General features: G+C 45.6%; 1 protein-coding gene across 10 annotated transcripts in view; it reads right to left on the bottom strand.

Moving 5' to 3' along the window:
- Nucleotides 1-12,637, bottom strand: part of AGAP1 (ArfGAP with GTPase domain, ankyrin repeat and PH domain 1) — a 344,542-nt gene continuing 331,905 nt past the window's right edge. For all 10 annotated transcript variants that reach the window (XM_030486188.2, XM_030486189.2, XM_030486191.2 and 7 more), the window contains 2 exons: nt 8,577-8,832; nt 1-8,189 (listed from right to left, as the gene is read on the bottom strand). In XM_030486188.2, coding sequence (XP_030342048.1) covers nt 7,986-8,189; nt 8,577-8,832 — 460 coding nt within the window. In that variant the 3' untranslated portion in view covers nt 1-7,985. The remainder of the gene's footprint in view (nt 8,190-8,576; nt 8,833-12,637) is intronic.

The raw sequence follows: 12,637 nt of genomic DNA, 5'->3' as shown, positions 1-12,637 counted from the left end.
TGTGACGAACAAGTTTTCTTGTCTTTATTAGAAAGAGACCTATACAATAGAGCAGCCTCTCTCTGCGGTACTTTACAGCTTTTTTTCCTTTTTTTTTTTTTAATTATTATTATTATTTTTTTAATTATTTAGAATACTGTACAGCTGACACAAAAACCCCAACGCGGAGAGAGAGAGAGGAAAGGGGAACATAATACAAACTGGCATACCGAATCAAACCAAACCCATATGAAACAACAAGCAAAGTGAAATGTTTGTCAATCAGTTTAATTACAGTACAAACAATATAAATAAAGCATCGTTGAGTCATTGTAAAACAAACTTGCTGAATGAGGTAATATAAAAACCAACAACAAAAGACTTTATTTTTTTTCTTATTTTTAATCATTTCCACACTGTCTTGTCATCATTTGTACATTACTATTTACAGGAACAGAAAAAACAACCCCAAACAAACTCAAAAACTCGCTATAAAGCCTGCCATGTGCTAGGTATCTTGTGCCTCTACCCCAAGCAGAGGTGTTCCTACTTGCCTGGGCTCCCTTTCTCCCCATCCCAACCAGAAAGACAAACATCACAAAGCAGAACAACTGAAAGACTTGGGGGCTAAACGCGGCTGAACCAAAAATCTGGCCTTTGCAGGCAGTCACAGGGTGTTAAGGAAGAAAGGAAAAGAAGCCAGTGTATGCATCCGCTTCCCAAGTGGTGCCAACGGCACTTCCTAAAATAAAGGCTAGACTGAACCTCAAATCACAACCTTTGAACCTCAAATCACAACCTTGCTGAAACCAGGGGCCCAACTCAAATATAGACTCCAACCCTGCTGAAGTCGAGAGGTTTAAGGCAGCGGGAGCTGCAGAATCAGGCCCGCGGCAATTCCAAACCACAGTCCAAAAGCAACACAAAATGAGCTACACAAAACAAGCCCCTGGTGTTCTAAAAGACACTCCCCTCCCAAACACCTCTTCAGTTTGTGCACCCACCTGCGCAAGAGAAAGAAAGATGCTCTTGATGCTGAAATAGTAAGAGAGAGCTGGACTGAATGCATGCAGTCTCCTGGAAGCTTGGTATTTCCATGGAGCAAAGGGCTGTGCTTTCAGAGGACGGGTAAGTCCTATTTTCCCCATAGATTGGCAAAATGAGCTGAGTAGATTCAATGGACAATCCAGCTGAATCTCTGGATATAGTGGAAAAAACACTTGGCGGGGTTTCCAACAGCATGCCAAAGGAATTCTTTTGCCACAGGCGCAAGAAGGGGAAACAAAAGATCCTCCATGTTTCCTACTATACCTTGCCCAGCTACAGCAAACATCCTTCTCGCCCTGCCAGACTTGCCCTCGCCCCCCGTTCGTTTCCCCTGATGAGGACTATAAACCAAAAGCAACAGTAGAAATGGTGTGAGTACTTGCTTAAGTAAGTTTTCCTGGACTACCTGGTTCACACAAAGCCTTAGCACACTTGGTGGCCAAGTTAATGGTTTCCTCAAGTTGAGTGCTGCCTGAAGGTATTGGATGTTTTGGAAAACCTCTTAGGTATCTGTGGAGCCCCGAGGGTCTGATGGCTCACAAACATCTCAGTGAGCCTGTACCTCGTATTCCTGCATCTCTCCATCCCTCTAGCAGGGGTCCCCCATCCCATGCCTGCCTTCTATGCTCTTGGGAATGGCAGGTCTTTAGCTGGGCAACTTGGGATCGTTTAGAAAGATCTAACTGAAAACCTGGCTCTAGCTATTGGTTTCAATTCATGTGTAAACATGCACTTTCCACGCTTGCTCACAGCAGTATACATAAGCACACATAAGCACACTGAACGCAAAGCATGTGCAGTTAGTGGCCTCCATGTGATACACCACTGCCTTTACCTTAGGACTCAAACCAGACTGCACTTCATCCACCAATTCAACTCAACTCAATCCCCACATCTGGGAACTAGTTGCAAATAACAACTCACCTTAAGCACCAACCCACTTTCCATGGTCCTGCATGAGCTTGGGGTTTGCCTTCAGCACAGGTCAGACGCTATCAAGTTGTCTGCTTGGAGGGGTTGTACTCCCTGTACCTTGCCATTTGAGAGGACCAGGGAAGTGTTTTCAGTTACTTCAGTTCTCAGAAACAAAAACCCCACCAATCAGTTCTGGGAAACGGGGCACACACAAAAGACCTGATGGCGCATTCACTGCCAACAAGCAACATGGTCATCCCAAACGCATGCCATGAGACCTCTGTAAGCATTCCCACCCGCCCCCCCTTCACATTTTGTACATAACACACAGGTAAAAGTTACTAGCTCTGAAGCACTGCAGAACAGTCAATCCTTAGTACTGGAAGCTAAACACACATCCAGAAAGTTCATGGACAAGAGAAAGCTGAAGCTCTGCCTGCCACCAGAACTGACCGCTACCGCTTGAGTATGCCACAGGGATTTGGGAGACACGCAGACATAGAGACATGAAGAGGCTAAAATGCTGAAATGCACAAAGACATTTTTATCTGCCCACAAGCAAAATCTGCCCCCCCAAACATTCAGGGACTGGTAGTAAACAATGGGAGTCAATTCACACACATATGGCTGGCACCCTGAAATGAAACACAGTGGCCAAGATGACCAGAAGCATGCTTAGTGATGTGGGGCTTCAATGGCTCTAAACTCCCTTCCCCCCCACCCCCAAACCAACCTTTTGTTTTCAGAGATCATGCAATCTCCTCTCAACACGGGAACTATTCACAGCTCCTGAAAACCTTGGCCAAACCCCTTCGAACCTCCCTTTAAAAACATGAGACAGATTCAGTCAACTGTTATGGGATGAGATCACCCAACATGTACTTTAAAAACTGGCCAATGCTAAGCAACAAAACCAAACCTAGAACACCCTAATACAACAAAGCTACCTACCTACAGCTTTGGATATTTTGCTCCATTACCTCTACATTTCTTTCAAACAGGAGATGATTTTCTAATAAAACCATTGAAACCGACCTTCTTTTTGTAGCTTAGAACTTAATGAATTCAAAACTCATTGCAAAACCTTTTCATTTGGGTTAATTTAGGGTATATCTACCTTGAAAAGAACTTTAATCTGGAGTGAGGTTTTCTTCTGCTACGCAGAAACACAACAATATCCCAAAACGGTTTTCTATGCAATACATTTCACCCACAAATCACCAAGAATGGAAGGAGATGTTGTTGAGGACCTGAGACTAACAGCCAGAGACCCCACGTACAGACTGCTGGAGCATCCACCGGAGGGGAAACGAAGATGCCTGATGATGAGATACAGATGGGCAAGTTGTCTCCTACCTGGCCAGGCTGCCCCAGACTTGGTCCCCAGTGCCGTCCTCCTTTGCCTTGAGTCCCTCCAGCAACAACAACCATTTGTTCCCTGCTAAGGTGCAAACGTGGCTCCCCGAGACGTTTGGAAAGGGCCCCTTCGGGACCCCCTTGTGAAATCTGTGCTTGTCTCCACTATTACTACTTTCTACTAGAAACTACAAATTACTTCATTTTTTCCTTATCTCCATACAAATATAAACCATGAAGCTATCCAAACCCCAGATAACCTAATTATATACTACATTACAGTGTCTAAGCTCACATCTCCATTCTCACCTCTACTCCTCTCCCTATGCTACTCAGCTTCCTCTGGCCAGGGGAAATCTCCAAGTGCAGCTAAAGCTTTTTTGCCCTAACACACATAATTTAAGGGAATGGAGAAAAGACAGCAAATCAAACAATAGTAATGTTCACACCGTTATTATACACTAGGCCCAAATGCTTAAAAATCCTTTTTACCTTCCGGGAGCTCACCTGGCTTTCTGAGCAGCACCTAGCTCAGAATATACCAAGTTTCTCCAAAAAGAGCTTTTCTTCTGCCTTCTGTATCAGAAATCTGGTAACCGAAGCCCTTGGCCAACTATATGCACTGGAAAGACCCTGAATATTCCCCAAGGTTCAATCTTACTTTTTCATAAATAGCAAGGAGAAGTAAACCCTCCTCAAATCTGGGAATATCAAGGTTCAGATACTGGATATGACACATCCAACCCCATCTCCACTGTTCAACAGCAATTAGCTTAAAATAAACAGAAGGAAAGTGCTGATGTTACTAGCAACGGCTGGCTTGCTTCTAGTGTTTTAGTCGTCTGGATAAAGTGCAGAGGAAAGGGGATTTAAAGGTATCTGGGATGATGCAAAGGGTTAAATGGGTGACGCAATGAAAACCACAGCCACAGACTCCATTTCTGCAGAAAACAGCTTTAGCTAACATGTTTCTGCTGGGATTTCTTACTGACTGGATCTCAATTTGGTTTTAATTTGCTCATAACATGCTCAAAGGGCATAACCAGCCTGGCAAGTGGGTTCCATAAAAGCAATGAGAGGGGCTAAACATGAGACGAAGAACAGAAATGGGACAGGTTAACAGAGTGGAAGCAATGGGAACGATTCCTGCCAGTGCTCGAGGTGTCGCTTTCTATTCCCTGTTTCCGCACCTGGACGGCTTCAAGAATACTCTTTGCAAAGTGCAAACGCATCCCCTGAAAAGCACACGAAGCCCAGAGACCTTGGCTCACAAAGCCAAGACACCTTCCGGACCCCAGCCACGGAAACTTCCTCCATCCTCGCTCTCAGCTGTGGTGGGAAGGTGTTCCTCCTCCTTTACCATGCAAGCAGGGGATGGAGCATATGCTGGTGGCCTGTCCCACCATCAGAAGGTGCCACACAGCTTCTCCCAGCCATCCAACCAAACCCATTTGAACAGGGGATTCTGCAGCCAACAGCCCACGAGGCACAGATCCTTGGTCTGTTCTCCTGAGGCTGGAGCATCACCAGCTGTAGTGTCTCAGAGAGATGGTGCTGGGTCATCTCCCATCTTTCAAAGGGGTTATGACTGGGTATCCTCCCCGCAGACCCCCAACACATTTGGGCAAGCCATCACACAGCCTACGCTGCTTCGACATAGTTACTGCCAATGCTTACACCTCCACGGGAAAACTATGTTTAGGCTAAAAGCAACTGTGTTACTGATTGATTAACATAAGAGGTGATTAGCTGGCTAGCCTGGGTGTATTAATTTCTCCTATAAGACAGTGGAATTCTGTCTCCTAAAAATATTCTGTGTTTTTTCAAGATTTGCCTTCAGAAAATCTTTTATGAAAGGAGCGTATAATTCTTCTACTTGCAATCTGCATGACAGCCTGGCTGCCCCTGTTCCTCAAACATCACTCTCTGCTTTACAAGAGGAACGTGGCCCAGGGAGAGAATTACATTATGTACAGAAAATATTTTCAATTAGGAAAAAACCACCTCCGAAACGGAACGTGCATCGAGAACTTAACCAATCTGCCTGCAATGTATTTGAAACATTGGACTTGGGTTTTGGATACAAATGCCCTTCATGCTCCCAGGGGAACAGCAGGCAGCTATAGCACCTCAGGGACCACGAGCCGTGATTCCTGAATCCCCCCACAAGGATGTAAAGCTCAGGATCCCCCCCTGAATCCTGTGCTCCCCCCACAGGGGTGTAAAGCTCATGAGCACCAAGACACAGAGGGCTTCACGGCATCCCCTCCAGCTAGCTGCATGTTATGTGGGTTGTCTTGTCGCTCAAGGACCACCCCTAAGTACCAAAGATCAGGGAGCTGCCTGGGAATGATGGAGAAACTGCAATTAGACACCTTTCCTCGATTTAAAAACAATTAAAATTACCCCAGTATGAAGAGAATCAGCTGAAACCTTACTCCGCTGCAGCCAGCCCATGGGGGTTGAAGAAAGATTCCTCCCCTCCCCAACAGTCAAAGGTCTATACAGAAACAAAGTACAACATGAGAACACCATCAAAGAGGAAACGCTGGTCAATATTCTCATGCTTCCACTTTGAGGCTCACTTTTCTTCCACAACTTGATGATTTTACATCAAATCATTAATTTTCTATTCCCCTCCCCCCTTAAGATAACCAGATGACTATTTTTTTCCTTCACATTTTGTCCACATCCAGTTTATTTAGCAATTGCTACGCTCCTCCCATTTGTATGCTAAATGAAATCCAGAGCCCCAAGGAAGAGAACCACTGAAGGCTTGGGAAATATATATGAGCAGGTAGATTTGCAAATTACTATGCTGTGTGCACCTCACTGCCTTCACATAATTGCTCCTTTGCCATTGAATTCAGTTGAGTTTTCAACTTTCCCTGTGATAGTCCCTTCCCCCATCTTCACACTGCCATATGCCACTTAAAAAGAAATCACTTTCCTGCCTGCCAAACCCCGTACTTCCCCGTGCCAGAATCCTACTTGGTTGAACACGGGAGAAGCTGGGATCTTCCCGGGAACACCAAAATCATCGAATCAAATATTAAAACTTGGAATTCAAATGAACTGTCCAGGCTACTTTCACAAGCCATTTTTCTTCCAGCAAGCAGCCAAGTTGGGAGTCAAGCGCAGCCATGCCCTGCCCGCTGCGGTGAAGGCTATCAATTCTGAACTTAATCAAATCTGATCTTCCCACAGCCAGGCTTGGGCTTTTTGTCTTGGCTTGTGAAAGCTTTGTGACTTTGGGAGTAAAATACACTTACAGCGCTGAGGAACAGCCTCTTTTTCCTTTCTAAAAGGTCTCACACACCTTTATTTTCATGCCAAAAGCACCATCATCTCCTCCTGATACGTTCCTCAAAGGCTGGCGATGGAAACAAGAGTTCACTGCTGGGAATATTGTCAATGTACAATGATCTGCAATGCACAGACCCTAACTAGTTGCACATTATTTAGCTCACTTCAGTTACAGTTTATAAATTAACAGAGATGCCATTTTCTGTACAACAACAAAAAAATAATCAATGCATATTATTTTTTTTTATTCAAATAGATTTTACATACATATCATCTAGAGACACAATACAAAAATCTGTATAAGTTAGGCAATGCATCACAGGAGTGACCAAAAACTCAACACATTTACCTTGGCAAAATGACAGAACCTATTTCTGCTGGCTGAAAAAATATTAGCCTTTAATGCATGTATTAATTTCACTAAACGTACTTGCAATGTTTTTCCTTAGCGGTGTTCATTATTCCTTTTTGTGTTTCAGAGTTACTCTTATTTATTTTTTCCATTTTGTTTTTACACCGAGGAGACTGCAGTCAAATAACACTCAGCAACTCATTTCCTCTCTTTGGACTGAAAAATTAAACAGATACTAAATTATGACAGTGAATTTAGAAAGGAGGGCTCCAAGGGCTTGAAAGAACATGTCTGAGATAATATGATGCTTCTAAGAATATTGCAATCACATCCAAGCAATCACCGAAGCGTGCCATGTAACTACCTCCTCAGCTAATATGCTTTTTTCTCCGTGATGACTAATCATGTTCTATTAAACAGCGGTAATGCTGGAAGAACTCAACTATACAAGTGTAATGAAGCCAGTATTCTCCCCGGACAGATTAGCTACAACTGATTTGACACATACCATCATAGGAGCTTCAAACCTGACAAACTCTGTGCTTGCTTCTGATTTATGCCGTCAAGCTCTTCAGAGAAGAGAATGAAATCCAGGCGTCGCGTTTGGTAGAGGTGAAATGTACTGATGTGCTTAACTGTCAGTTACAGAAAGTCACCATCTCTCCTTCCTTCTCCTCTCGCTTGCCTCTCCCTCCGCCCCTTCCCTCCACGCTTGGGGAGCCTGGTTCCCCCCCCGCGGACGACCGCTCTCCCATGGTCCCGGTGCCACGCGCAGCGTGTCCTGCTCAACCCACATGCACTCGCCTGCTTGTTTCCATCGTTGGAGAGCTGCCACTGAAACAACTGCTTTCTCTGCAGCCCCTTTTGCTCCTTCTCATCCCCTCACTGTTTCCGGATGGGACAGGGATGTACCAAAAGGAAAAGGGGAAAGGAGAGTTACCAGACTCACAGAGCAGAGCTGTGATGGGGATGGAGGAATATGAGGCTGCGGATGTAATTCAGGTCAGCGAATACACGAGTGAGCTCCTCCTCAGATGATGGTGGGCATCCTCCCGCTGCTGTTGTTCCGGTTATTGTTCTTCCTGGCCAAGTTTGGAGTGGCCATGAGGACGAAGCGCTCGTCGGGGCAGCCGTACTGGAGGAGAACGTCAATGCACTCCTGGCTGGAGGCCTGCCGGGCATAGGCCAATGCTGTGTTTCCATGGGCATCGCGTGCCATCACGTCGACACCATACTACAGAAAGAAGAGAGGTGGTGTTGCCAAGACAGCATTAAAACAGAGGGAGTGGATTCAGGACAGACAGAATCAAAGAATGGTTGGAAGGGACCTTAAAGCTCATCCAGTTCCACTCCCTGCCACAGGCAGGGACACCTTCCACTAGAGCAGGTTGCTCCAAGCCCCTGTGTCCAACCTGGCCTTGAACACTGCCAGGGATGAGGCAGCCACAGCTTCTCTGGGCACCCTGTGCCAGCGCCTCAGCACCCTCACAGGGAAGAACTTCTACCCAAGAGCTCATCTCAATCTCCCCTCTGGCAGGTTAAAGCTTTAGGTCCTGCTGAGGGACATGGCCAAGCAAAAACCAACCGGGCCAGCCCCCTCCCCTGGACACCAAGTACTTACCCAAATCAAGAGCTGCACTAACACCACATTTCCTTTCCTGCAAGCCAAGTGCAGGGCAGTGCGCCCATCACCATCTCCACAGGTCTCGTTCACCTCTTCCCGAGTCCCATGGGCCAGGAGCAGGATGACTGTCCGCAAGTCCTCCTCGGCTGTAGCCCTCAGGAGATGCTGGCCCAGAGAAAGCTCCAGGCACTGCAGTGGGGCAAGGAAGAGCTTCTGCTCATATTTCGCACGTATCCAGAGCTCTTTTTCTTCCCTGGAGGAGCCAAAGGAGACAGGTCACTCTAAACTGCCTTTGCTGCCTCTAAATGGTGGCAGCTCAGGCACCAGCACACTAGCAAACAGTGGTTACCCAACCAGAACATTATCTCCCCTTAAAACGTTTGGCAAGAAAGTCCTCATAGAAACAGTTCATCCAAACCTTAGATGTACAGCAGTGTTTGTGTCACCCATCTCATCATAACTGAGCCGTATTATTGCAATGCCTGAGATCCCCCTTGCTTGATGCCATGTCTATGGGGTGGTAAGATCACAACATCCAGTAGGTCTTGCAAAGCCCTGGGCTGCCCTGAGGGCTAGCAAGAGGTCAGTGCAAAAGCCCTCACTGTCATGAAGACCAAAGACCAAACAGGCAGCGCGGCTGCATGTTAAGGTTGTGCTGCAAAATACATCACCGAAAACGCACTGGATTTCTTTATCTGAGACCAGAAGTAACCAAGCACCTGAGCCTGCATTTCAGACAGCAAAGCAAGCCCTGAAAGACACAGCCTTCCTTGCAGGGGTGCTTTTTCCTTCTACAAGTTCCAATGCAGAAGGTGTATGGATGCTTCGTCTGTTTGTTTTTCCAAAACACAAACCTCCAAACCTGTACTTTGAAGCACCATTTCCTCCTGATATGTCAGAGAACTACCAAAACCTTTCTGCATGCTATTAGATTACAGGAGAACAAGGACTACAAACAAGTCCCTCAATTCTCCATTAAAAAAATTACCATACAATTATATGATCTAAGAGATCGAGCCCTAGACAAAGTCCCATTTAGAGGTACCTCAGGTAATCTGTTCAGCCTGTGAGAACCATATACATCACCTAAGCCGGGCAACTTGTTACTGGTGACAGATTCTCTCTTCTGGAGCACAAAAGGCAAAGCTCTGTTTATGCCTTTCAGCCGTGTTTACACTACTCCCAGTAATCTAGTGTCAGGTTAGCCCTAATCTGTTTTTAAATACTTATGTAAACAGATCCTTCCAACAGCAAATCTGGATTAGTTTTGCATCATTTCCTGGTACATGTGGAGTGACCTTGCTTTGACCTGCCTGGATGCTTTCAGGCACAGCTTCCCAAAGCATGAGCTTCTCTACACCTACTACAATTTACCCTACAAACAGGTCCAGGGTTTTTTTTCTTCTTCCCTCCCCCCCAGAAACGAAGTACAAACAGAAAATGAACACAAAGAGTGCTTCGTTTAAATCAAACCTTTGAATGCCTCCTGCAAGCTAAAAGACACACCAAAAAACCCACTCCAAACATTTGGGGAGCTGCAAATTAACCTTTGATGGCAGGATCTGATAATGAGAGTATCATTCCAGGTATTCCAGATGGAGAGGAGGAAGAAAAAGACTTCTGTTACTACCGCATCTTTAATTAATGTGTTTTATATTTTGTTTTAAGGTAAAAAACCAGACCAGAACCAGAACTTTATGCCACAAAAAGGATAAAGTAACGTGCAATTAGTAATGACAAAATGGGTCTTCTTGCCCCACTGCAACAGTTCTACTTCCAGTATCCATCTAGAGTATCTTCAAGAACGCTTAGCAAACATCTCATCTATGTTTTTTAAACATGGATAGAGAGTATAACCAATATATCCAACTACACGTTTAAAACATGCCAGACTGAAAACTGAAGTGATTCAACCTGTGCTGTTCTACAACAGTAGCACACATCAGGGCTTAGGGGGTTTATTTCTCATACGCCTATACATCCTAAAGGCAAAATATACCTCAGACACACAACTAATCAAATTCTTCTAGCCTAGTCAAGAGTCTGTAAATAGCGGGGCCCCCCCGTCTTCCCCAGAGCATCTTTTGACTGATAGTAACTTCTGGCTCCAGAGCATTGGCTGCTGTGATTGCCATGGCTTGAAGAGAAGTCCCTTCCTGTTTAGAAAACAAGCTGTTTTACACAAGTCTCCCACTTCTAATCAGAATTCACCTTAAACTATAATAGTGACTCGATGATACATACCAAAATAGACACAATAAATGGCAAGTTCAGGTAGAGGCTTGTAGAGCTTTAGGTTTACTAATGCATTGACATTTGCCATGCATTGCATGGGAGCAACCCAAAGGCAATGCTGCTGCTCTTGGAAGGCTGCAAGAGAGCAGGATAGACACCAACGACCCAATCCTGCTCAGGTTTATCCTACTGCCTCAAAAGTCTGGCAAAAGAACAGAAGACACCCTTAAAAATAAATGTAAAAGGAAAGGGAATGCACTGCCACCTGCATTAGTGATGGAGAGGATGCAAATGGTCCTTCCATAAGGACTGCAGTATGATCAAGTAACCTGTAGCTGCTCTGCATTAATGCTGACTGTATGCTCCGGACAGGATTCACCCCTTAACCAGAGGAAATCTGATGCAGAGCTGGGAAGCAGCTAAGAAGACACTGGGCCCCTCAGGAGATGCTCACTGGTGTGGCTGGCCAGAGCAGGACCCTGCAACCTGTGCCACTGGGATACACTCACCTAGAAATTCAACCTCTGCATGTGGTTATTTCACCCCGATTCAGTTTCCTGTAGGGCCCCAAAAGACTCAATTCATTAAAGTTCAAATCTACTTCTGGAGTCTCATGAAGGATTGTGATGGGAACACAGCAAACACTAGACAAAAATAAAGGTGTTTTAAGAGCCTCAGACATTTGGGGGCAGCATGTCACTGACATCGGTTACTGAGTCAGATTTAGGTCCTGCTCAACAGTACACGAGAAAGATACATGATATGGATTTTCTTGTAGAAAACTGTTTCAGAAATGAGTCCCATTGTCTGACTCAATTCTCTCCGGGGTGCCGTGTCGCCACAAAACTTGTTTCTCAAGGCCCAGTGTTCTGGGCAGTGGTGTGGGGCACAGAATGTCTCCAGCCAGCCGGTGGTTGCTTCCACCATGGTAAGCACATAGCGCTTGCCTTGGCGGGTCGGTGGGAGTGTGATATAGTCAACCTGCCAAGCCTTCCCATACTTGTACTTCAGCCATCGTCCTCCATACCAGAGAGGCTTTAACCGCTTGGTTTGCTTAATTGCAGCACATGTTTCACATTCATGAATAACCTGGGCAATAGCGTTCATTGTTAAGTCCACCCCTTGATCACGAGCCCATCTATATGTTGCATCTCTGCCTTGATGGCCTGAGGTGTCATGGGCCCACTGGGCTAAAAATAGTTCACCCTCATGTTGCCAATCTAAACCCATCTGAGCCACTTCAATCTTAGTAGCAAACACTACAGACAAAAATAAAGGTGTTTTAAGAGCCTCAGACATTTGGGGGCAGCATGTCACTGACATCGGCTACTGAGTCAGATTTAGGTCCTGCTCAACAGGACGAACTGGGCACAAGAAAGATACATCATTTGGGTTTTCTGGTAGAAAATGTAACTATCACAGAGGTAGGAGGGAAAGCACGCTCACCCTCGCTTCATGAACAGCCAAAATGTAGAGAGACTGGTTTTCAATGAGTACGTAGAAAGTCAACATCTATGGACACCGTCCCTACACCTCTGGCACACAAACCATTTCATTCTGAATGGGAAGTCCTGGGGACTTCCCTGGAAGACAACTTCAGCTCTGCCACTCCCATTCACCTCAGCAATCCCGACAACATGACATCAATACTGTAATTGTTGCTCTGATGCCCCAATTTCACTTCTGGGATCCACAGCTTGTCTTGGTTGAGGTTTCATTTCCCCCGAGGAAGGCCAGTCCAAGAGCAGAGTTGTCAGCAGTAGATCACTTAACCTCACTGCAGTTCCCTGGAGGACCGCTGTTCACATCCCCTGTTAGCTAAT

The sequence above is a fragment of the Strigops habroptila genome, chromosome 5, assembly GCF_004027225.2.
Source record: "Strigops habroptila isolate Jane chromosome 5, bStrHab1.2.pri, whole genome shotgun sequence".
In the NCBI taxonomy this organism is placed as follows: domain Eukaryota; kingdom Metazoa; phylum Chordata; class Aves; order Psittaciformes; family Psittacidae; genus Strigops; species Strigops habroptila.
Note: the sequence above shows the minus strand (reverse complement) of the source record. Positions and strands in the feature narration are given on the sequence as shown.